The sequence below is a fragment of the Colossoma macropomum genome, unplaced genomic scaffold (assembly GCF_904425465.1).
Source record: "Colossoma macropomum unplaced genomic scaffold, Colossoma_macropomum, whole genome shotgun sequence".
In the NCBI taxonomy this organism is placed as follows: domain Eukaryota; kingdom Metazoa; phylum Chordata; class Actinopteri; order Characiformes; family Serrasalmidae; genus Colossoma; species Colossoma macropomum.
In genome coordinates, this window is record NW_023494787.1 from 15,982,852 (window position 1) to 16,009,093 (window position 26,242).

Here is a 26,242-nt window from a genome sequence, read left to right on the forward strand (position 1 = left end):
ACAGTCTACAGCTTCAAAGATACTGAGCGAAAAAGAGTGAGCTGTTTATTTCTAGAAAATACCTTTATTTCGAAAATGCTCCCTTTATTACAAAGAGCTCTACTCCTTTAGTCATAAATTCGTATGATAAAGAATTATGAGTCGGCAGTAGAGCCCTTTCATGCGCACCGCATGTGGCTTGTAAATAGGGCTGTTGTAAGTCAAAGGCGTAGAAGAAAGCCTCAGATTGGTGACCCGCTGCTACAATATAAGGGCTAAGCAGCTCTGAACAAAAGCGGTAGGTGGAAGCAGAGAAAGGAGCTTTAGACAGTGGGAGGCATACAGGGCCACGGGGATTAAACAAGCCTTTGCTTTTTAAACGCGTCGCGCTGGCAGCCTGCAGAGGGACCAGCCTGTTCCTCAGAGACCCTGAAAGACCAGGCACAATCCTGTTTAATCACACACTTACACACAGTCTGCAAAAAAAATCATGCCACACACCCTTCTCCCTCTCTCTCTCTCGCTCTCTCTCTCACTCACTCTCACTGTCTCGGCACTCTCAGTATTGTGCATTCACTTTTAACTTTAACAGGTATTGCTGGCTGGTATTCCTCAATCGAGCTTGTCTCTGTGGAAATGCATTCGCCCTCGTTCCTGCTCCTCTTCTCCCGTACACTGTCGGATGCCCTCCAGTAGCCACTCCATTCCCCAAACATAGACATGTTCCAGCGGTAACAGGGTAACAGGAGATGGGGGGGGGCTGGAGGAGCATTCATCTGCAGCCTTTGCCCCCCCAGCTAGCTCTCTCATTTCATATCGGTTATTAAGGTTGGTATTCTGTTTGTTAAAACTTTTTAAATATTTAATTTTCAACTGGGGTTTCTGTTCAGATGTTTCACAAATTTGAGAGGAATTTGTGAAATTGATAATTCTACATAACTACTACATTCCAGAAGGTGACGTCACATGTCATACAGTACAGAGTCTCGCTCACCGTGCAGGGAGCTTTATTAGCTCTCGGTAGAGCAGTTTTGACAGCTGTTTTGTAGCAGTAACAGGGTGGTACCGAGGTGCTGGGTGGAGCGGGTACTGGCATATTTAATGAGAAATAAAGTCACTATCCCACTTCACTCTCGCCCACCGAACCCCTGAGAACATCTGTCCAGATGTGGCATTGATGTTTATCATCATCAGGTGGAGTACACGCTTCTACTTTTGTACTTTTTCAAAAAATCTGTTACCCTCACAGTAGCTGGGTTTCTATTCAAACGTTTCACAATTTAGAGCGTAAAGTCAGAAAAAGAACAAGCAAATCAATCACTGTTTACATCAAATGCTCTTATGCACAAGTTCCTGACGATAACGTCACACGCTTGGGCCATATGGCCCGAGACGAGTCTCACTTACCATGCATGGATTTGAACCTTTATTTTGTACACCCCTTTCTCATCTGTACATAACTAGCCCTACATACTTTACAGTTCAAAAACTGGGTGGAGAAGGTAGTGGGCCTTTTTAATCAGGGGCACAGTCGCTGTTCCACCTCTCCATCGCCCACCGTACCCCTGGAAACATCATTCAAAATATAGCATTGATGATTTTCATTTGGCACCATGTTTATCATCATCTGCTGGAGCGTAAATGCTGGACTTTCATTCCTGCAATGTCACCACTTTTTTTTTAAAAATCTGTTTCCATCACTGATTTTCATGTGTCGTCTTTATAAACCAGTTAACCAATAATCAATTTCTGCCTCCAGATTTTTTTTTGCAATATCAATATTTGCATTAAAGAGATGAATAGAAAACCAGAGAACTTGTAGAGAGGAGAATTACCACTCTGTAACATCTTCCGGGTTTATCAAACGCTAGAGGGCGCTCCCAAGCGAGTCCAAAATAAATGGGTTAAGATGGAGCATTTGAGCAAAATCATAGTTTACAAATGCTTAAACATTTTTAATGTAATATATATTTAAAGAATATAATCATTTCCTGGACACTGAATAGCATAAAACATTTTAACACTGCTGATATATATTTAAGAGCTTTTAAACTCGAGTTATAGGAGTTTAAAACGGTGCCTCATACGTTTATGACGTCAGTGAGCACACAGCCAATGAGCTGCTCCGCTCACCAACCAGTCAGCACCTAGTAGCAGTGATGCCGGTGTTCTGCTGCCCAAAACCTGTTTGCTGTAGAAAAAAAGGAAATATACAAGTATGTTTTCTTTGCTCTTTTAGTGAAATACATCCTTCTGTTTTCTAAAATTAAAGGAAAGTTCTGGGCAAGTGATTAGAAACTATTTGAACTTTTTTTTGTTTTGTTTTTAGCCGTTGAGCTCCATTCGCCCACATTCCTTGAGGACTCGTTCACGGGTACCCTCTGCTGTTTTGATATAATAGGGGAAATAGGAAGAGGCCAGGCTCCTCTTAAACCGACTCCTGGAAAAAACCTCTAGTTTTTCACATTTCCCCTTGCTTAATAAACCAGCTTTTTCACTCATTTAAGTGTAGAGGTTTTTGGCGATATTTAAGCTTTTCCAACGAGGCTTTTAAACGTACATTTTCACAATTCACATAAAAGAGGAGAACCGACTGATTGTAGAGACATTTCTTCAGACAGACCAGAAAAAAGTGCCTTGTAAGAATAGTCCAGTTTTTAGAACAGATTTTAGGGGTTTTAGAACATCCATGGTAAATGAAGGGCTATAGAAGGCCACATGTAATGGTTTAAATAGTTCTGATTGTAACAAACAGTGTTGTTTTGCTTTTTCTTTTTATCCTGAATACAGCAGATTATGGCTAAAAGTCTTTGGCAGTATCTGCCAATTGATTCCATTCTCAGAAAGAGAAAGCACTTTCGAGCTCTGTGCTTGAGTACTTTAAGTTCTGTAATGTATTGCAAATGCCACACTGTTAACCATTTTGCCCGCAGTTGGTCCGGAAGCGTATTTTTTTTTTTTTTAAATGCCATCTTAAAATGCAGCCAGCTTTAGTGTGATTCACCTTCTCCCAGAGATGAAGGGGGGGTCGACATTAAAGAGGTGCATTGCTCTCTCGCAGGCAGCGGGCGAATGAAGAAGCAGCAGTGGTGAAATGTGGAACTGAAGAGGCGATTTGTTATCCCTTCCAGCCTTGACTTCTAGATGAGAGTGGGGAAGCATTTAGAGAAATGAGACGGGCTGACGCGCTGTGGCGCCATCTTCTCACACGCTGCCTTTCAATCAAAGCTGGGGGGCAAAAGCACATGCATGCTTCATAGACCGGCCACTGTAGACCACGTGGTGCTCTACGCCAACCACATCCCTGGGTGGGAGGCCTACGAGTGACAAGAACCAGTGATGTACAGTGTGTGATCTGATCCGTCTCACTGACTTGCCACTCGATCGCCTGTCTTTCAACAAATTTCTGTCTTAACGCCTTTTTAAAGGTCACCGCAAATGGGTTTCTGCCTCCGAGGTCTTGATTAATATGGAAAAAAGAGAAAAAAAATGTTGAAATTTGTTTCTCTGAGGACTCCTTGTCAATGTGTGCCCACTATATCATAAAATAACTTAATTAAGCCTGCCTATCTAAGAAAAAGAAATTGGAAGACTTAAAGAAACAATATATTTGGTTTAGTTTATGATCGCGAAGGCATACGCGGGCCATGATGGGGTCAGTGCGCTGTGGCTGTCTATGCGTGCCCCGGCAGTAAAGGCTTTATTAGCTGGAGTTGAGTTCATTACGCTGGCCGCGTATTCCCCCTGCCTGCACGCGTTAGATAAACCCCCAGCCATCGAAGGCCACATCCCGGCGCTGTCACCCCAGGGCCTCTCCGAATTGATTCGGGTAATAAAATGACAGTTCTGCTGTAAAATACGGATGGCCTTTAATTCGAGAGCTCCGTTAGGTGCCGGAGAGGGGCTTGTTTGAGCCTTATTTACACTCGCATGTCGCCTCCGCTCGCCCTCATGATGAAGCATTCCGCCACATCTGCGCCGTGTTTGAACCACAAGCGGAAATGCCCAGAGGACGCCGAGTGTGTGGGAAGAGTTCAGCCACACCACACGCTCCACTCATAAGTCTCACTGCAGCCGCAATTATCGCTTAGAACTGTGCGGCCCCGTCACCACAAAGCACCCACAGGCGAACCCAGCGCAGAATTGAGTTTGTCTTTTGAAACTACTTTTTGACCTTGAGTCTTCCCATTTTAACAGGTCAAATTTATTGGGCCTGTTGACTTGGTTGTTAACCGTGTGGGGCTTTTACAAGTCCAACGGACACTCCGTTAAGTGCTGTGTCATTATTTATGGGGCAGCAGTTAATGTGCTGTTTGATGTTAAGCCCAATTCTGAAGACGATTACCTTTACAAGCACCGTCATCAATCAGAGCAGTCACACACTGACCTGCAAAACAGCCTAATTAAGTTAGCCTAATTAACTTAATTAAGTGTCTCACTCTGGCTGCTTTACCATAGAGAGGAAATTGAAAGAGAAAATAGAGATCATTACTCATCAGACTGGATAGCGTTCGCTCGGCATCCTGATACGGTCGAGGGGGAAAAACTGTTCACTGTCTTAACAATCTGTATTAAGGCTCAGAATTTAACGATTGTTTTGATGTATCTTGAAAAAACATGCACTTAAATTATGCAATATATGAACTTAATTATACACGACATATCCAATCAGTCCAAATGAGCCGAGGTATACAGACTTTGTACAGTACGGTGCAAGTCAGAGACCACCCTTTTATTTATTTCAGTTGAAACAGCCATGAAGAACAAGTTATTAATTTTTAATTTGTCTTCATTTTAGCTTCCATTCTTTTCAGATTTTCAAAGAAATCTGCAGGAATTTTTCCTACACCTCCAAAATCTCAGCAGTTGGTTGTATTTTCTGCTTCCTATGATCCAAATAATTCTGATTTAGTCTTATCAGTTCATAAAACGTCATATCTCAAAGACTGAAACTGGCATTCAAGTGCAAATTTTCTTCTTTTTTGTCTATTTTTTATTCTCAGTTGGGGCTTCTAGACAGCTACACATACTTTCACACCCCTAGTGTTGAGTTGTCTGAACTCAAGTTTTGGAATCTCTTGTTTTTCCACTAATTTTCCTTTGATTTTTCTTTCCTTATGTACGTGGATTATGGGTAACACTTTATTTAGAAAGCTCCCTGTAGATGTTTTGTAGACAGTTATCTTGCATTTACTTTACCTGAAGTACCTGTTAAGTTCACCTTATCTTTCTCTAAATCTAAAACTGGCCCTGGTCCTAACCTTAACCTTAGCTCCCAAGTGGCGGAACAGTCTAAGCATCGGCCCTATCATCAGGAGTTCGATCCCTGGTGATGCTACAGCCATCCGTGGCCGGGAGTCCAAGAGTGCACAATTGGCCTCGCTCTCTGGGTGGGTAGGATGGTCCTGGCCCCTTCCCCTCCCCCATCACTCAGCGTGACGCTAGCCAGTGCCGGCGTCTGTTAGCTGACATAACAGATCCGGCGGTTGGTGCTTTCCTCCTAATCCGAACACTAATCTTCACGAAAACTCACCAGAAAGCTTGTTTATAATTTGAACATCTGTAGATACTCTGTTAGGGGCTATCTAAATAAAGTGAGACTGGATTATTATATATCTAATCACCTTTGCAAGCCACTTTAGGAGTGTCTGGGTAGTTTCTACTGTGAATGTTAGTGTCCCTTTGAAAGGGAACATGATGTCAGTGAGAACTTTGGGAGCCACTTCTTTTGGGAAGACACAGCTGGTACTGGTTGGTTGAAGATTGGAAGGATGGAAGAGTCAAAGTGGCATTAGAATGCACAAAAGAATGGACAAATTAAAAGCTGATAGATTTGATATTTAGTTGTTGAGGTTTTTGTATGTTTTCTGTTGAGGGTGGTTTCTGACTTTTGCACAGTACTGTATGTTACATTAACATAAAATACATTTGCACTTTCAACGTATTTTTAGTCTGTAAGTCGTTTCTGGAGTGGTTATCACAAGCATGTTGAATTTTGTTGCTGTTCTATTATTTGCCAGTCTCTACAGTATTGTTTTCCAGGATAGATCTACAAAGCTAGCTCTTTTGCCCTCCATTGCACATTCTCTGCTATAACCTGGACCGCTGTAGTGCTCTGTCCAAACACAGCTTTGAAGGTCAAGTGAATATGGCCTGCTGTAGAGGCTCTAAGGGCTGGTTCTGCAGGCTGATAGATGTGGGCATTCATTGTTTGTGTGTTGTACTTGTGACTATGGTGTTAACTAAAGGTTAGTGTGTGATTTAGAGGGGCGGCAGGGACCTTTGGGGACCGGCCTGTGGGGGGCAGCCCTGGTGTTCCCTGCTCGCAGGTGGGCCAGATGGAGAGAGCATGAAGACGGAGGGAAAATCAATGCGGTGGAGTCACCTCCATCACTTTAACTAGGCTAGCTGGACACCTCCTCCCCTCTCAGGGGCCAATTTGTGGAGTAAACAGGCACAGGGTGATGGTGGCGGCCTCCCCACCGCTGCCTTTGCACCATTACTCAGCCCTGAGTGGGTTTTAATAAGCCTGGAACGGAGGACTCTTACACACGGCCTCACCAAAGGGGAGATCAGTCATAGCCAGGTTAAAGGCTGCAACACAGTGCAAGCTAGCCGGTGAAAAGTTCAGAATTCATATTGAAGTTTACGGTCACCCCTCTGCTGTGCTGTGGTTTGTTTAAATGACCGAGAGTCCTCCACAGCTCTGTGCTGACCTGTTGGGAACCGTTTTACATGCACAAAGTGAAGGCTCAGTGGTGAAGGGCATCCTTTTAAAAGCACTGCCACAATAACTTTGGCCTGGACGATTTAGAAATGTAATGCTTTAGAGCTCATTTGCTACTTAAGTGATTTCGCAACTTCAGTTGTCTGTTTTGTTAAAGTGTGGATCCCCTTAATTCAAATGTAAATCAGCAAAGCCTGACTGGTGTGCAAAGTTCTTTAATTTGGCATGTGAGGTAGGAGACTAATGAATCAAACAAGTCATAAAAGCTTGTAGCCACCAGTTAGCATCACACAAACTGTATGCATTAGGGGTGAGTCAGAGTTTTAATTTTAAAGCTTAAAAATCAAACAGTAAATTAGGACTTTTCATGAGTTAATTAGCTTCTGTAAAAGAGTTCCGAGATATTTTAACTCTGTACACCATCAGAGGGCAGTGAAGAGCCAGCGTTTAACGTCAAAGGTTCTATTCTGTTTAGTCCAAAGAAGGAGAAACATGGAAATACTGAAGGTATCCGAAGGCTAATGCAAACCAGACAAGAAGTGCTGTGTTGAGTCACGCTGCAGACAGTACAAAGCACAGCTATAGCACAAAGAAAGCATAAATGTGATGCATAAATAAGAAGCTCATTTTGCACTGTACTAAACTTCTAGAAAAAACATGTAATGAATTTGTCACATTTGTTAACAGCTAACTAACTCTTCTCAAACTCTGCTTTCGAGCTAAACAGTATTTGGTGAAAAAAGGTGCTGTCACAGATCAAAGTCATGGGGTTGTGGCCTGGTCAAACTCCACTGTCATGAAGTAAAGTCCCTGACTCGCAGCCTAGTCAAACTCCGCTGTCATGAAGCAAAGTCCCTGACTCACAGCCTAGTTAGACTCTCTTGTTACAGAGTCCCTGACTCTCAGCTTAGTCAATCTCTACTGTCACGAAGCAAAGTCCCTGACTCTCAGCATGGTCAAACTCCACTATTACAAAGTCCCTGACTCGTGACCTAGTCAAACCCCACTATTACAAAGCAATGTCCCTGACTCACAGCCTAGTCAAACCCCACTATTACAAAGCAATGTCCCTGACTCACAGCCTAGTCAAACTCCACTATTACAAAGCAATGTCCTTGACTCACAGCCTAGTCAAACTCCACTATTACAAAGCAATGTCCCTGACTCACAGCCTAGTCAAACCCCACTATTACAAAGCAATGTCCCTGACTCACAGCCTAGTCAAACTCCACTATTACAAAGCAATGTCCCTGACTCACAGCCTAGTCAAACTCCACTATTACAAAGCAATGTCCCTGACTCTCAGCCTAGTCAAACTCCACTATTACAAAGTCCCTGACTCTCAGCCTAGTCAAACTCCACTATTACAAAGTCCCTGACTCTCAGCCTGGTCAAACTCCACTATTACAAAGTCCCTGACTCTCAGCCTAGTCAAACTCCACTATTACGAAGTCCCTGACTCACAGCCTAGTCAAACTCCACTATTACGAAGTCCCTGACTCACAGCCTAGTCAAACTCCACTATTACAAAGTCCCTGACTCACAGCCTAGTCAAACTCCACTATTACAAAGTCCCTGACTCACAGCCTAGTCAAACTCCACTATTACAAAGTCCCTGACTCACAGCCTAGTCAAACTCCACTATTACAAAGTCCCTGACTCTCAGCCTAGTCAAACTCCACTGTTACAAAGTCCCTGACTCACAGCCTAGTTAAACTCCACTGTCACAAAGCAAAGTCCCTGACTCGTGGCCAAGTCAAACACTACTGTCATGATGCAAAGTCCCCGGTTTGAAATATCATACTGCAGTGAAAAGTATCCCAGCTTGCCATCAGTTTGATGTGCTAAAAGTGTGTTTTTTCCCTCTGAAACAACATAATTTTTTAATCAGTTTTTGAAGTAACTAAAGAACTTAACATTTGGTTAAATAGTTAAAATAAATAACCATGCAAAAGCTTTGTCAGCCAAGGATAATGGTAGGAGCTACAACTCTATCTGCCCTAAGCTTCATCCTTGGCAAGAGAGCTGTAGTGATGCAGAATATAAAAGTGAAGTGACTGTTGAGTTCAGCTAAATAAACAGCAGCAAGTCCTGGTGTGGAAAAGGGTTTGGAACTCCAGTTATATCAGCTCTGCTGACGACAGTGAGACTGCAGGGAAGAGTAGAGTCCCCCTACTGCATGCATTATTAATAAAGAGACTGGAGTTACCTTATCACACTCCTTAAAGGTGACATTGAACATGGTGGGGATCCATAGCGCTTAGACAGTACTGCCAACTAATTGAGACGTTGCACTGAGCATCGAGTCTATTAGACAAAGAGTTTTTTTTTAATTTCTCATTTTCTGTTTAAAAATTATGGATTTATACTGCAGAGCTGTGAGTGTAAAATTGCCAAGATACTTCTCTGAAAGACTTTGTGTGTAAAACACTTATGTACAGAACAGTGGAGGAGTAATGGACCACATTTAGCTTTTAGTTCTTATAACAGTTATTTAACAGAAAATTACACAGAAGCCTCAACAATATAGTTAACTTCAAATTCTTTTGTATTTAGGGTGCCTTGCAGCTTTCATTCTTTTCAGGTGACTTTCTTTGAGTTTTTCAAAGAAATCCGCAGGAATTTCCTTTTTCATCCTTCTTGTAAACACATCTGAAGTTCACTCTTAGAAGTTGATTGCATTTTCTGCTTCTCACATTCCAGGAAATCCCAAACACAGTTGTGTAATTTTCTGTCAAATATGTTTTATGCTTTTTTCTGACAAGGAAAAATGAATAACGTACATAGTGCCTGTTTTAACTGGAAATTGAATAAACGAAAGGGTAATATCTGACTTTTGCATTGTGCAGTACATAACTGCCTTTTGATTACTGTAGCAGTTGAAGACTGTTATTTATTTTAGATGTAATTGACTGGATGTCAATATAATGTTACTAATATTTGTGACTGTGTTAATGTTTGACCTAAAGGGAAGCACTGCCTTTTAGTATTTTAAAAAAGGTTTTATTTTTATGGATTCCAGAAGGTCAGAAGACTGTTATGTGTTCATGACAGGAGGGCCACACGCAAGGTTCTGGGTTAGCCTGGTTTTCTGGGCTCAGCTGGAGTGGGTTTCATGGTTTCTGGATTAGCCAGGTTTCTGAGTTCATACAGGGTTACACTGAGTTTCTGGGCTCAGTGTGGGTTTTTGGGCTAGCCTGGTTTTAGTTAATCTGTGGTTTGCCTAGTTTTCTGTATGAAGTCTAGGAAAGCTTGGGTTTCAGGGTTCAGCTTGGCTTAGGTAGGGTTTCTAGGTTAGTTTGGGCTTCTGAGTTCATCCTGGGTTATCCTAGGTTAGCCCAGATTTTAGAGTTTTAAATTCTGTCTGGGTTTCAGAGTTTAGTCTGGGTGTCTGGATTAGCCTGAGTTTTTAAGCTCAGTCTGGGTTTTGTCTGGGTTTCTGGGTTAGCCTGAGTTTTTAAGTTCAGTCTGGGTTTTGTCTGGGTTTCAGAGTTTAGTCAGGGTTTCTGGGTTAGCCTGAGTTTTTAAGTTCAGTCTGGGTTTTGTCTGGGTTTCAGAGTTTAGTCTGGGTGTCTGGGTTAGCCTGAGTTTTTAAGTTCTGTCTGGGTTTTGTCTGGGTTTCAGAGTTTAGTCAGGGTGTCTGGGTTAGCCTGAGTTTTTAAGTTCTGTCTGGGTTTCAGAGTTTAGTCTGGGTGTCTGGGTTAGCCTGAGTTTTTAAGTTCAGTCTGGTTTTAGTCTGGGTTTCAGAGTTTAGTCTGGGTGTCTGGGTTAGCCTGAGTTTTTAAGTTCTGTCTGGGTTTTGTCTGGGTTTCAGAGTTTAGTCAGGGTTTCTGGGTTAGCCTGAGTTTTTAAGTTCAGTCTGGGTTTTGTCTGGGTTTCAGAGTTTAGTCTGGGTTTCTGGGTTAGCCTGAGTTTTTAAGTTCAGTCTGGGTTTTGTCTGGGCTTCTGGGTTTGCCTGAGTTTTTAAGTTCTGTCTGGGTTTAGTCTGGGATTCTGGGTTAACCTGATTTTAAAAGTTCAGTCTGGGTTTTGTCTGGGTTTCAGAATTTAGTCTGGGTTTCTGGGTTAGCCTGAGTTTTTAAGTTCAGTCTGGGTTTTGTCTGGGTTTCAGAGTTTAGTCTGGGTGTCTGGGTTATCCTGAGTTTTTAAGTTCAGTCTGGGTTTAGTCTGGGTTTCAGAGTTTAGTCTGGGTTTCTGGGTTAGCCTGAGTTTTTAAGTTCTGTCTGGGTTTCAGAGTTTAGTCTGGGTGTCTGGGTTAGCCTGAGTTTTTAAGTTCAGTCTGGGTTTTGTCTGGGTTTCAGAGTTTAGTCAGGGTTTCTGGGTTAGCCTGAGTTTTTAAGTTCAGTCTGGGTTTTGTCTGGGTTTCAGAGTTTAGTCTGGGTGTCTGGGTTAGCCTGAGTTTTTAAGTTCAGCCTGGGTTTTGTCTGGGTTTCTGGGTTTGCCTGAGTTTTTAAGTTCAGTCTGGGTTTAGTCTGGGTTTCAGAGTTTAGTCTGGGTTTCTGGGTTAGCCTGAGTTTTTAAGTTCTGTCTGGGTTTCAGAGTTTAGTCTGGGTGTCTGGGTTAGCCTGAGTTTTTAAGTTCAGTCTGGGTTTTGTCTGGGTTTCAGAGTTTAGTCTGGGTTTCTGGGTTAGCCTGAGTTTTTAAGTTCAGTCTGGGTTTTGTCTGGGTTTCAGAGTTTAGTCTGGGTTTCTGGGTTTGCCTGAGTTTTTAAGTTCAGTCTGGGTTTTGTCTGGGTTTCTGGGTTAACCTGATTTTAAAAGTTCAGTCTGGGTTTTGTCTGGGTTTCAGAGTTTAGTCTGGGTTTCTGGGTTAGCCTGAGTTTTTAAGTTCAGTCTGGGTTTCAGAGTTTAGTCAGGGTTTCTGGGTTAGCCTGAGTTTTTAAGTTCAGTCTGGGTTTTGTCTTGGTTTCAGAGTTTAGTCTGGGTTTCTGGGTTAGCCTATGTTTAAAAGTTCAGTCTGGGTTTTGTCTGGGTTTCTGGGTTAGCCTATGTTTAAAAGTTCAGTCTGGGTTTTGTCTGGGTTTCAGAGTTTAGTCAGGGTGTCTGGGTTAGCCTGAGTTTTTAAGTTCTGTCTGGGTTTCAGAGTTTAGTCTGGGTGTCTGGGTTAGCCTGAGTTTTTAAGTTCAGTCTGGTTTTAGTCTGGGTTTCAGAGTTTAGTCAGGGTTTCTGGGTTAGCCTGAGTTTTAAAGTTCAGTCTGGGTTTTGTCTGGGTTTCAGAGTTTAGTCTGGGTTTCTGGGTTGCCCTGAGTTGTAGAGTTCATCCTCAAGCGAGCAGGTCATCTGCAGTCCATTCCCACCTTTCCACCCAACCCTTTCTGCTAAATGCTCACAGTCTTTCTCATACCTGCTAGGCGACTGTGCCTTGGGGGTTCATTACGCACCCCCGCCATTACTCACTATACAGCAGCGCCGATGCGCCTCATCTGTTTTCACCTGCGAATCCATCTTGTAGTAGCCACTTTATTAGTGCAGTGTTTAATGTCTCTGCTTTTATGGCCGCTGTTGTTTAGCTTTTAGTTTGCACTCCGTTCAGTGACTAAGAGCGAGCATCCAGCGATGAGGCAGCCAATTTACCTACGGACTTTGAGCACTCACATTTATTTGTGATTTAATATTATGCTCTAAATAACCGAAATTGGAAATGGAGAGAAAGTACTTTTCCTCACCGTATATTTCCCCCCAAGCATCAGGTCTTATCAGATGTGGGATTAAAGCCTGGCTTGTGCATTTTACCGCTGATTTAATTAGCCGTCTTCTCGTAAGTTCACCTCAGTATCTGTCACGCCTCACTAAAATGGAAATGCGTTCTTGGAGAAAAAGGCAGATTAATGAATGCCCTTTGTAATAAACGGAAAATGGGAAGCGCAAATATGCACAGTCATGAAGTTTAATTGTGCTTTCTGGTGACTAGCTTTGGCTGGGCCCATGAAAGAGAGAGAGAGAGAGAAAGCGGCAGAGAAAAGGATGACAAGGCCAGAGGTGGTTCAATGTAGCACATAACACACAGCCTCAGCCGCCTAATGAACCGAGTGTTTATGACTAAACGCACTTGTGTCACATCCACCACTCTGACAAAGGCTTTAAATCACATTCGCACACATGCACATTCTTAGCAGGCTAAACATTTACATATACACCCAGACTGTGTTTATTCCTCAATTTTATTTAGCCTGTAGTTATTTGAACAACGAGAGATATGAAATTGATGTTCTCAAGTGCACACACTCCACACATGTACAGGTCATCCATTCATCCATCCCCTAACGTCATGATATTTTAAGACGTTTTCACAATACATGATATCTAGCATGATATTTTGTGTTTCTTTGAGAAGAAAGTTGAACAAACAAAGTACTGACTATGCAGTTTATGCAGTTACTTTAGACTGGAGTTTTAGTGCTCTAGAGTTTATGAGCTCTGTATAATTGGTCTAAATCTGTTGAAGAATGCATGCATTCTCAGTGTTCCACAAGTACTTAGGCCTATCATGATCATGAAATTTTAGCTGATGATTAATTGCTATATAAATAATTGAGTTTAATGATTTTTCCTTGTCTGTATGCCACTATTAAAGTACATGCATAAGGTGGATAAATTGGCCGATTATCTTATCTCGCTCCTTAGCTGTTGATGCTGAGCAGCTCCCAACTGATGTCAGACGCAAAAGCAGCTCAACAAAGCAGCTCAAACAAACATTACTCAGTGCTGCCCTCTAAACGTGTTGTAGCACTAGTCAGAAGTTAGAGCTTTGTTTTGTTTTTTTAATATCCATGACGTTTCTTTTATTTATGTGTAATTGCCTAAACCCAATAAAAATGCACCCAGAACTCACATACTAGAACCCTGTTTCCAAATAAATTGGGACGCTATACAAAATGTAATTAAAAACAGAATGCAATGATGTGTGAATCATTTAAACCCTATATTTAATTGAAAATAGTACAAAGACAACATATCAAATATTGAAATTGAGAATAAATATGTATAAATATATGTTTGAATCTGATGCCAGTGACACATTTCCAAAAAGTTGGAACAGAAGCAACAAAAGGCTGGTAAAGTTGTGTAATGCTAAAAACACCTGGTGGGTAATTGGCAACAGGTCAGTAACATGATTGGGTATAAAAGAACATCCCACTTTCACTCTGTGAAAGTCTGCGCAGGCAAACAGTGCAACAATTCTGTGTTTCTCAACATAAAATAGCAAATAACTTAGGGATTTCATCAACTAAAGTACATATCATTAAAAGATTCAGAGAATCTGGAGGAATCTCTGTATGCAAAGGACAAGGCCGAAAACGAATACTGGCTAGCCGTGATCTTCAGGCCCTCAGGCGGCACTGCATTAAAAACAGACACAATTCTGCAGTGAAAATCACTGCATGGGTTCAGGAACACTTCTGAAAACCACTGTCTATGAACGCAGTTAATCACTGCATCCACAAATGCAAGTTAAAACTCTGCCATGCAAAGAAAAAACCATATATAAACAGGATCCAGAAACGCTGCTGTCTTCTCTGGGCCTGAGTTAATTTAAGATGGACTTAAAGTAGAAAAGTGTCCTGTGGTCCAACAAATCAAAATATTTAATTCTTTAAAATAGTCCTCTGGGCTGAATATCAGCTTGTTACTTTTTTGAAATGTGTTGCTGGCAACAAACCAAAATGGCCATAAATTTTTCAAAAAACAAAATTTCTCATTTTCAACATTTAGTACACTGGCTTTGCATTATTCTCAATCAAATGTAAGGTTTACATGATTTGCATATCATTGCATCCTATTTTTATTCACATTTTGCACAGCATCCCAACTTTTTTGGAAACGAGTTTGTATTTGTTGCAGCATGAATAGTTTATACCTATGATAAAGGGTGCAAGTGGATGCATGCAGACCTTGTCCATTTAGTAAGAATGTACATGGCTGGAGCAGAGGCGCGGTTTGTTAAGTATACAGTAGGAAATACGGAACATCCTGACTATAAAGATCACTGAGTATCATTACGTTCAGGAAGTCTGCCATCATATAAAATAGAGAGTGAATACACAGCACCGATCAACCTCTCCTCCATCTTTGATTCTATTCCGTCTTCTTTCTATACCCACCCATCCATTTTTGTCTTTTCTCTGCATACAGGTACATTTTCTAGTATGACAGACCAAATGTAGCGTCCTTAGTTAAATACATTGAAGGAGCCATGTCATTTGTTTATTTATTTATTTGTTTTTTGGCAGGGGTAGAGGACAAAGGGGGTTGTTTTTCTTAATTTAGTCATAGCTAATTCTTCTCGCTTGCTAAGTCTCCTCCTATCACACGATGCTACCAGTGTGAGGGTGAAGGATAACACAAATGAGACGTGTGAAGCACCTCCACATCTTTTAAACCGCAGCTGATGCAACATCACACAGTTTCAGCACACTTGGAGGAGAACTCTGACTACCAAGTCTGGTATGTCAGCTGACAGGTGCCCATGTTGTCTAGCATCACAGTGAGTAACCTTATAGGGGGAGGGCCATCCTACTCACCCAGAGAGAATAAGGACAATTATGCTGTCTTGGACTCCTGGATACTGATGACTGTGGCTTCACCAGGGATTTAACACACACTCTCCCGATAGGACCAGTGCTCAGACACTTGCTCACTTGGAAGCCTAGTAGCTGTGGTTTTGATGCTTTTACTCAGAAAAGTGCATTGTGATGAACTTTATCACAACAATGATAACGTAGCATGTTGTCCGTCCCTGTTTTATCCACTTATTTCCATTTTCCTTCAAATTCTCGTCTGTGATGAGTGCTGTTTGACAGAGGTAATGAACACATACCCGGGCCCTCTGTCCCCCCCTCTTTCTGTCTCTTTCTCTCTCTCCCCCGTTGCCTTGCGTCACTCTGCTTCATTTCTCCGGATGTTATTCCTCCTCTCTTACACGCTGTGTGTTTTCATCATCGTTGTGGGACATCAATCTGTCTTGTGCGGCGCAGCCAGGCTTAGACACACAGCAGCACCTATCAAACAGGAGGAAGCAATAAAGCAGCTTTTCCTCCCCACGCTGCATAAAAGCCACTTTCTGTGCACTATACACACACACACAAGTAAATACAATGAAAGCAGAAAACACGATAAGGAAATAAGTCATACTAATTAGCCTGTTAATTCTTTGAGGACTGCGCCAGCTTGATAAAGGATGCTAAAGCTTATTAAAGCAAAAGCAGCGTTGTAAATTTTAATTCTTTTTACCCAGCTTTATTTTAATCCCACTTTATGAAGTTGACTGCCTGTGTGTGTGGGTGGGTGGAAGGCAGGCAAGGGGAGCGGAAGGAGGGGCTGCAGCTCCACAAGGCTGCAGGGGTCTCTTCCTCAGACACATTAACTCTGCACAAGGCTTTGTTGCCACCTAGGGTTCAGTTCTGCACTCTCTACTTTCTGCAGCACTTCTACAACTCTGCCCTACACGTATCATCCTCTCTACACACAGTCTTTTATTCTCTCTCTCTCTCTCTCTCTCTCTCTCTCTCTCTCGGGATTTCTTGCTACCTCTCTGTCTGTCTCTCCTTTTTTATTTCTTGTATATGCTCTACCTTTCTCTCTTTCTTTCTTTTTTCTTTCTTTCTCTTTTTCTCTTTCTCACTCTATCTTTCTCTCCATTCCCTTTTCTTTCTCTCTTATTTGTCTTTCTCGGTCACCTTTCTTATTGTTTCTGTTTTTCTGGATTTTTCCTCTTTCTTTCTTTTGTTCCTTCTTTATTTCTTTATTTACTTTTTCTCATTCTCTTTGTATCTTCCAGTCTTTTTCTTTTCTTTCTCTCTTCTCTTTCTTTCTTTCTTTCTTTCTTTCTCTTTTTCTTTTCTTCTTTCTCTTTCTCATTCTATCTTTCTCTCAGTTCCTTTTTCTTTCTTATTTGTCTTTCTCACTCACCTTTATTGTTTCTGTTTTTCTAAATGTCTCCTATTTCTTTCGTTCTTTTTCTTTCTTTCTTTCTTTCTTTCTTTCTTTCTTTCTTTCTCTCTTTCTTTCTTTCTTTCTTTCTTTATTTTTTTATTCTTTCTTTTTTCTTTCCTCTTTTCTTTCTCTCCTTTTTCTGTCATTCTCCTTTTCTCGTTCTCTCTTTCTCACTCTCTTTCTCTCTGTTCCTTTTTCTTTCTCTCTTATTTGTCTTTCTCACACACCTTTCTTTTTGTTTCTTTGTTTCTTCTGTATTTTTCCTTTCTTTCTCTATTTTTGTCTTTCTCTTTTCTTTCTCTCTTCTCACTTTCTTTTGCCTGTTTTCTCTCCTTCTTTTTCTCCTATGTGGTCTTTCTCTTTTTCCTCTCTCTTCCTGTTTTTCTCACTGTCCCTTCCATTTTTTTCTCTCTTCTGTCCTACTCTCTCTTTTTCTCTGTCTCTCTCACACACGTTCTTTCTCTTTTTCTCTCTCTCTCCTCACTCTCCCTCTTTCTCTTTTTTTCTTTCTATCTTGCTTTTTTCTGCCTCTTCTCCACGCTTATTCTTTTTCTGTCTCTTGCTTTCTCTTTCTTTCTCTCTCTCCCTCTTCTCTCTTTCACCCCCCTCCACCCCATTTAAATCTAAGATGCAATTAGAATAAATAATGTGATATTTCATTATCATATGTGTGTAAGCGGTTGCCACAGGGCTTGCTGCTGTGTGGGGCGTATGCGTGTGGAGTGTGTGTGTGTAGAGTGTGAGTGGCAGGATGTGGCCCCCCGCTCTTCCCCAGAGGAGAGGGATGGAGATATCCCACAAAGCTGCTGCCTGTCAGCTGGATGGGGCCTGTAGAGGGCCAGTGTCCTCAAGCTGGCTCTGCACAGTGGAGAAAATGTCACCCTGTCAGCAAAAAAAGAGGCATGCTCAATTTATATGAGGAGAGATCTGAAACTGAAACTGTGTAGAATGACAAGAAATATATTTTTTTGACAAAATATTCTGTGCTTCCAGGTAAAAGTGACTATTTTGCATAAAATCACTTCACATTTGAAGTGGAATGCAAAGTTTAATGAAGTTTGCTATGTGTATGTTAAACTATATATATATATATATATATATATATATATATATATATTTTCCCATTAAAGGTAATAGAAATATAAAAAAAAATGTGTGTGTGGAAGAGAAAACACGTCACTGTCAAAGTCAACATTTTAAAAGAGAGCTCCATGTTCAAATATTTTTGATAGAGGGATAAGATGTTTTTTCTTTGAAAGAATAATAATCCCACCTAAAATAATCACACACTATAGTGTTGTTGAAAAAGATTTTTCATTTTCCTTTTAATATTCCTAGACTCTAAGATATTTTTGCTATTACCTCATATTATGTGTTTTTGCTATTACCTCATATATGTTATTGTTATCATGTTATCACTTTATACAGGTTGTATTGTTTTAATGATAAATTGCATTTACATTTTTCATGGCATCCCAACGTTTTTGGAAACGGGGTTGTATTTGTTGTGACATGAACAGATCATACCTATGATGTTCTATAATACTATACAAAAGTCAGAGACCACCATTCTCTTCATTTCTAGTGAAAGTGGCCATTAAGTTATTCATTAAGTTTTTAAGTCAGGAAGAAAGCAGAAAACATATTTAACAACAAAAAATACACAGAAGTCTTACTAAACTAAATATAATGTAATTTTTCAGGTTTTTTTTTTTTTTGTGTCCACACTTTACTTTCATTTCAGCTTCCGTTCTTTTTGGGAGACTTGCTTTCAGTTTTTCAAAGAAATCTCCAGGAATATTTTTCCACACCTACAAAGTTCAGTCTTAGAAGTTTTTTTTTTTGTTTTTTTTTCTGCTTCTGACAGTCCCACAATTCTGGAGTTTGATTTGCAAATGTTTTTTTTCTATTTCCTTTTCTCAAAAACAACTTCTTGACTGCTACACGTCCTTTCAGACCCACAGCTCTGAGTCTTTTTCTCACAGTGGAAGGATGGACAGAAATACCTGTGGATTTCTTCAGATCTGAAGCAAAAGTGGAGCTTGATTTTCTCCTCTCTCTCTCAAAAATGAGAAGTTCTGTCTGATGGTGACAGTTCAGTGGTCTGCAGGGTTGTTAGGAGTCTCATTTTCTCTGTAACTTTTCCTTTAAACACTGAGTTTGAAAAATCCTGTTTCTTTCCTTTGACTTTCTACTTCCTTATGCAAGTGGATTATCTTATATCTAATCTCGAAATATATTTTGAAAAATCAAAGAATGTTTGGCCATTTTCACTGGACATTAAGCACATGAAGGGTGTTATCTGACTATTGCACAGTACTGTTTGTCACTGGCATTGTCAGAAAAACTAAATATTGTGATATGTATAATAAAAATGTCATGACACTATATTTTTGCTGTATTGCCCACCCCTGTATCCAACTCTGATTTATTAGGTAACCCGCTGAATTCTTTTCTTCTGTAATGTACAGATGGCGCTGGAGTTCATTTGACTCTCTTGTGCTTTGTTAGAGTCTGTTTAATTGAATGGCCTGAACACTGTGTGCATTACATGCTCTCACATGGTCTAGTCCTGTCTGTCTTCATGCTTCATCTCTGATAGTCAAAGCAGGCAGAACAGGGAGACAGATGAAGCTTAAGCACTGTTTTCTCCACTGCCGTCTTACTCCTCTTCCGTCGGACTCTGCTGAGCAGCTTTGCTGCATTGTATGAGGTTCTGGCTAGTGCGTAAACGCTGCCAACAGCAACTGAGTCTCAGCTGTAACTCATGAGCCGAAACGAGTCCTCTGCTGTCCCCTGGAGGATTGGGGGGGCGGAGGAGGGGCACACAGCAGGACCCACAAATCAGTCCCTGAGTGTCCAGGAGCACTGGTGTCATCCCTTCCCCAGGGACACGCTATAAATCACAGCCAAAAAAGTGTCGAAGGGGGAAAAGTGGGGCAGTTAGCCTAACTAAGGCACTTAGCATGCGGCGGCCCCACCCTACCATCTTGTTTCTCATTTAAGCACTGACTGGCCTGGTGATAACGTATGGCGCCACAGGTAATTGGAAAATTGGCAGGCCTGTCAGAGAGATTTGGTGGATGGCACCGACAGATCCAGCGCCGGGGTTCATGAGGTGTCGCCCCTCTTTGAGATTTATATCCCCCCAAGAGCCAGCAGCAACAAAGTATCCAGAGTTCAGGAAAATGTACCACATTTTTCATAAGGACTAGACTGTATATCAAAAGTTCCCTCCGGACACAGAGACTCGGACTGAGACGCTGCTGGATAAAGCAAAAGCTGCCTCTGCAGATTAACTAAACTGAATTTCTGCGGTCCACATTTACCCGCCTGAAAGGCTGCTTTTGTTAGGGTCAGGAAAAGAACTATGTTATACGGCTCCTGCGTCAGGGCCACACGGCGTCCATAGACCAAAACCAACTAGCCCTACGTTCCCCAACCTTTCCCAACAAACAACATCAAACTCAAATGCTAGGTTGTGGTTGTCTAGAGTCTCTAGAATGTTCTGCCTATATTTACAGCATTCTAGATCTTTTTCCATTTCCACTGTTCTACAATGTTCTCCGTCCCTCACACTGTTCCCAAACACTTTTTTTTTCATTTACACTGTTCTAGAATGGTCTCTGTTATTTTTTCTCCCCATCCACAATTTTCTTTAATGTTCTCTCATATTCACTCTGTTCACCCTCCATTCACACTGTTCTAGACTGTTCTTCCCATTCACCTACTATCTACCCGCATTCACTCTGTTCTAGAATGTGCCCTCCCTATTCACATGGTTTTAAAATGTTCTTCCCCATCCACACTGATCTAGAATGCTCTCCCTATTCACAGTGTTCCACAATGTGCTTCTTATTGACACTGTTCTAGAAGGGTCACCCCGTCCACACTGTTCTGCAGTGTTGTCTTCCCATACCCATCCCGTTCTAGACTGTTTCCTATCCACACTGTTGTAGAATGTTCTCCCCTTTACACTATGTTCTAGGCTGCTCTCACAATGTTCTACAGTGTATTTTCCATACACAAAGTTCTTCTGTTCACACTATTCTGCAGTGTTTGATTCCCATTGATACTGTTCTAGAATGTTCACCCCATACACACTATTCTACAGGGTTGTCGTCCCATTCACAATGTTCTAGACGGTGCTTTCCATCTACACTGTTGTAGAATGTTTTTCCCGTTCACACTGCTTTACAGTGTTCTTCCCCATCCACACTGATCTAGAATGCTCTCCCTCCTCACAGTGTTCCATAATGTGCTTCCCATTGACACTGTTCTAGAAAGGTCACCCTGTCCACACTGTTCTACTGTGTTGTCTTCCCATTCACAATGTTCTAGACTGTTTCCCATCCACACTGTTGTAGAACGTTCTTCCCCACCCACACTGTTCTAGACTGCTCTCCTTATTCAGTGTTGTGCATTGTGCTTTCCATCCACACAGTTCTATAATGTTTTCCACATTCACACTATTCCATAACATTCAATTCCCATTGATACTGTTCTAGAATGTTCACCCCATCCATGCTATTCTGCAGGGTTTTTCCCATTCACACTGCTTCTCCTATACACGATGTTCTAGAATGGTCTCCCTTATTCACAATGTTCTGCAATATTCCCTCACATTCACAATGTTCTAGAATCTTCTCTCACATTTACTTGTTCTCCTCATTGTTCTCCTCATTCTGAAATTGTGTCTCCATCCACAATTTTCTTGAATGTTCACTCTTTTAGAATGTTTACCCTCCATTCGCATTTTTCTAGAATGTTCTCCCCATTCACCCTGTCCAGTGTTGCATTCACTCTGTTCTAGAATGTGCCCTCCCCATTCACATGGTCCTAAAATGTTCTTCCCCATCCGCACTGTTCTAGAATGCTCTCCTCTTATAGAATTCAGTGTTCCACAATGTGCTTCCTGTTGACACTGTTCTAGAACGTTTACTCCTCCACACTGTTCTACAGTGTTTTCTTCCCATTCACAATGTTCTAGACTGTTGCCCATCCACACTGTTGTAGAATGCTCTTCCCCATCCAGTGTTCTAGACTGCTCTTACTATTCAAGTTCTACCATGTGCGATTCCAATTGATACTGTTCTAGAATGTTTTCCCCATTCACACTGCTCTGCAGTGTTCTCCTCCTGTACACAATGTTCTAGAATGTGTTCTAGAATATTCACCCTCTGTTCACACTGTTCTTCTACCAATTCAAATCGGTGACAGCTGGCTAAGTGGAATGAGATCCAAAGAATCATAATGGAGGCTGATGTTTCCTAAGGCTGAGGTGTCGTTGGAGGTGTGAGTGAATACAGCTGTGGTTGTGGGGTGGTCTGAGGGCAGTGTGTGGTTAGGAATAGGTAATCACACATGGCCGGGTGTAGATGTGTGTATTAACCTCAGGAAGGGGGATAATTGCATCTGTCAGACTCATTTAACTGCTGAGATGGCCGTCGTTTTCTATTTGCGTCTTTCTCTTAATTTTGCGGGTGCTTTAAGTGACTCCAGCATGATGCTAGCTCTTTGTTGTTTCTCATGAACATTTGCAGATAGCTGAGTTAGCTGCTTAGAGAACAGATTTAAGGTCGTACAGTAAAACTCGGTAAAAAAACAGTTTGAGAGTTGAAGTATACGTCTGACATTTGTAACCGGTTATTCCAGCATTTTCCTAAATGTCTTCACGGGTATAAATATCCAGACCGAAGTGTAAGATTTTAAGCAAATCACAGAAATGAACTTTCTTCACCAGTTGCTGTTATGGCTGCTGTTGGCATAGCGACAACCAAGCTGACTGGCCTGTTGGGCTTCTGCAGACTGTAAAAAACGTCAAAAGGATTAAATCTGGCCTCTGTTTTGTTATGCAGCTCAAACTGGACTATGGACAGCCGAGCTATGTGCAAAACCAAAGTTTCAGCTCCTGAACCAAACATAAAACATCCCGTCCAGTTTGCATAGTTTTGGCAAACAAATATTTGACTTTTTAACAAGAATACATTTTTAAAGTGACCTTCCCAAACCTGCCACTAAATGAGAAACTGTCTCCATTTCAGGAAGAAGAAGAGGCACGTGAGGTGGAAGAGGAGTCAGTGAAAGCAGAAGCAGCAGAGCCGGAGTGTCCAAACTGAATTACCTCACTTTCAACATTAGTGTTCAGTCCACACAGTCAATGCTGTCACCTCCAATTCCTTTTGAATCATATGGTTCAGACTTTCTCAGTGTTACATATTCAACCAGCAGTGCCACTTTTTTTTGTTTGTTTTTTGCCCCTCATTGACACTCCGGTTAGTTTATTGAACTGCCTGAGAAATTTAATTGTTCTGCTAATAGCCACAAGCTACAAACAGTATTTTTTGGTAAAGTTTTATATGGTTCTCATAGCAAAGCTAATTTCAGCTTTAATTTGTAAGCAGGTCTGCTGATATCCACAAGGTAATATATGCTTATTTACGTGTAATGTACCTCACAGGCTAAACCTCAAGACTGAGAAATTGGAGGTCACTGCACTGACTTTTTTTGTCAGTATCATTTATTACAGTTACCATCTGTGAATCTGTGTGCGATGAGTCATGAAATTCAAAGATCAGTCTAAGGAAAGAGGCTTCGGACTGATTTCATCAGTGACGGCTGGAACCAGAACTCTCCGAAAATCCTGGAATAACGTTGGATCAAAAGACATGGCTGATCCTGGATCTGCATCTCAATGCAACCTCTACCTTACGCTGTGCTGTGATGTGAGTCGAGTCCAGTCAAGCCCTTTTCTTCAGGTTATTTTCATACACTAAACTTCCCACAGCCTTCCCAACCTGAATGTGAATATCCTGTGTGATATATTATCATACTTGTGTTGCCAATATTTCTAGAACAATATCTTTCAGACATTTCTTTCTGTACAGAGAGAGATTTACTATTGATATATATTGATTACTCTCAAGTTTATTGTTTTTTTTTCTCTCATTGATTTCTTCTTTTTGCCCATCTGCATGTATGCACCATACAGAGTGAGGCTACAGTCGTTTCAGTGTTATGATATTTACGTTGGCTGAAATGTTTTGGTAGCACCTATTGAGAGTAATTAATGATTATTAACACTCAGATACCAGAGCAAACACTATTTTTGCATTTTCTACAGTACTCTGTATACAGGACCATGGGTGTATACAGATGTGCTACCACATGGCCTCATATTCTCCAGGTGGTTAATGGTAGTCATGAACCTCAATTCTTGCCTTCATCTCACTATGTTGCAGAATTTTGGAACACTTTGCCTGCCACACGAGTTTACACAAGAGTCTGTATTTAGGTACTTTGTACATGTGTAATTCTTAATAAACATTACTTGTGAATTCCCTTGTCCAGTAATGCTTAACCATCCATCTAATCAACTGCCATCCTACATGAAATGTCACTATAGTATCTGAATTTCAGCAGAGGAGAGTGGGGCAGGGGTAGCGCTACACCTCCAAAAGATTTGACAAAAACAAACAAACAAAAAAAACAGCTGGCTGAGTGCAACTAGGCCACTGTACTGACTGTGTCTAAAACTACGTCATGCTAATGTGTCTATAAAGCTTCTGATGAACAGCATTTGTTTTGATCCTGCGCTTTACTGGGTTCAGCATTTGGACGTTTTCACACCTGAAAGTCCGAGCAAAGGTTCAGGTTTTTGTTACATTGTATACATTTCACCCAGTTAGTTTTGGTTTTACATTGCAATTTAGCGAGCGCACTGAAGAACTTTGCATGACACACCTACGAGCTGTTGTCATCACCTACGTGGGAGAAGCAGCGAACTGAAGCAGGATTCACTAGAAGTGAACCAAGACCTGCGATTTTTGCTGGAGTTCAGTTGTTTGGTGTAGACCTGAATATGGGTGGAGTGTTCACACGTCAAAACAGACTAAAGAAAAGGTTTGATGGGTCCACACCAAACAAGATATGAAAACTAGGTATGAAAGTTAAGAAATTTTTAAAATGACATGTATAAGTGTAATAACATAAAGGTTTTACTGTTTGAGAAATGTCCCGCCTCCCAGTTGAAACGGAGATACTGATGGGTTCTTGTAATGATATTTTGTTTTTTTAGTCTATATGTCAGCGCTCAGCTGTCGCCCCAGTACTTTGAAAAGCGTTGGGTCAAATGCACATTTGCCCCGGTGGTTTTGGCAGCTATGAAGTGGGGCGCCAACTGACACGGAGTAAAATGTAGCATTGACTTTCATATAAGTTCAAATTCCTATAGTAGCATCATCTGTGAATTTTGACAGCAGATATTTCTAGATTCTCCCTCAAGACTGTTTCTTTTCCATGAAAGAAACTTTATGACGTGTTTTTAATTAGAGTTACACCTATATTATTTCATTAGTGTCTGTAACAGATCATTCTCACAGTCAGAGCTAGCTAGGCTGAAGTACAGCCTCCACATGGCAGGGTTAGTTTTAACAGTGTTAACTAAGCCTCCCAAAGTAAACAGTGAGAGAACTCCATATCTTCTCATACAAGTCAAAAACAATTATTTGTTTGGAGGTTTTTATACACAGATTAATGTCAAATGACTAAGATAATTCAAATTTGAGCATTCTGGTATATGCTCTAAAATAAAACTGCCAGGCTCTTTTCCCTGATCAGATTTATTTTGATGAATATATTTTTTATGTATTTTTTTTATTTTTTTTTTTTTGTATATTTTTTACATTTGCACTGGCTCCACTGTTGGGTAGATTGTTCACAAGCTGTAGGTGCTCAAAACAAAGTTTACATTTTCATATATAGCAGATGTAATCAGGGTTGCTTGCATTAAAATAGTGATCGTAAATAAATTTAGAAAAAAAAAACAATGTTTATTTTATCTCAGAGTTGTGGATACACAGAATAGCTTGAGAATTTTTTTTTCTAGTATCAAAAAAAATTGAACTACAATAATAACACAATTTTATTTATTAGCTCAGTTAAAGTCACCTAAAAACACTATTATAAAATTAAGCATGTAAAAGGACATGTAAATATGTAGTACTAAATTCAGTGTTTCAATACTTAAAATATAAAATCCAATATTTCAATCACAGTCATAGTTGTGAATTATCTTTCATGTGAAGCAGTAACTGGAAGTTGCATGTAATGTCTACTTTATCCAGTTCTCCAGTGCAATGAAGATGATGCATGAATTTACTTCCAGTGCACATGAATAAAATACATCAACAGAATTGCTATCTGTCGTTTACTTCTTTGATCAATAGTTGTATTGATGCAATATTTGTAATTCATGTGCAACCAATGTGCATGTTTGAAAGGTACACCCAAAGCACTATTTTCTCTTTCATTGTATATGGAGTTTGTTGTCCTCCACTATGGGGAAAAAAAAAAAAACAACAATGCTAGTGGGATCTCTATCTCGTTGGCCTCCCCCCTCCCTGTGCCTCTGCTTCTGTCAGGGAGGTGGCTGGGCTTCTGACATTAATGCATTGAGGGGTGTAATTCCAATTTGTTTCAAAGCAACTATTAATTTGCCCATTTCAAGGCCATGCAGGAGGGAACCCCTGTAAGGCCACTGAACCATGAAAGACATTATCTGGAGGGCTCTGTCTCTCTTGTGCAGAGTGGGAAGGATGCGGCG

The 26,242-nt window shown here is 40.9% G+C and overlaps 1 protein-coding gene across 1 annotated transcript in view; it reads left to right on the forward strand.

Moving 5' to 3' along the window:
* Window positions 1–23,975, forward strand: part of phf14 (PHD finger protein 14) — a 105,433-nt gene extending 81,458 nt beyond the window's left edge. Inside the window, exon 18 of the mRNA XM_036566244.1 lies at window positions 22,683–23,975. Within this exon, the coding sequence (XP_036422137.1) occupies window positions 22,683–22,757 (75 nt within the window). The 3' untranslated portion in view covers window positions 22,758–23,975. The remainder of the gene's footprint in view (window positions 1–22,682) is intronic.
* Window positions 23,976–26,242: the final 2,267 nt, after the last annotated feature.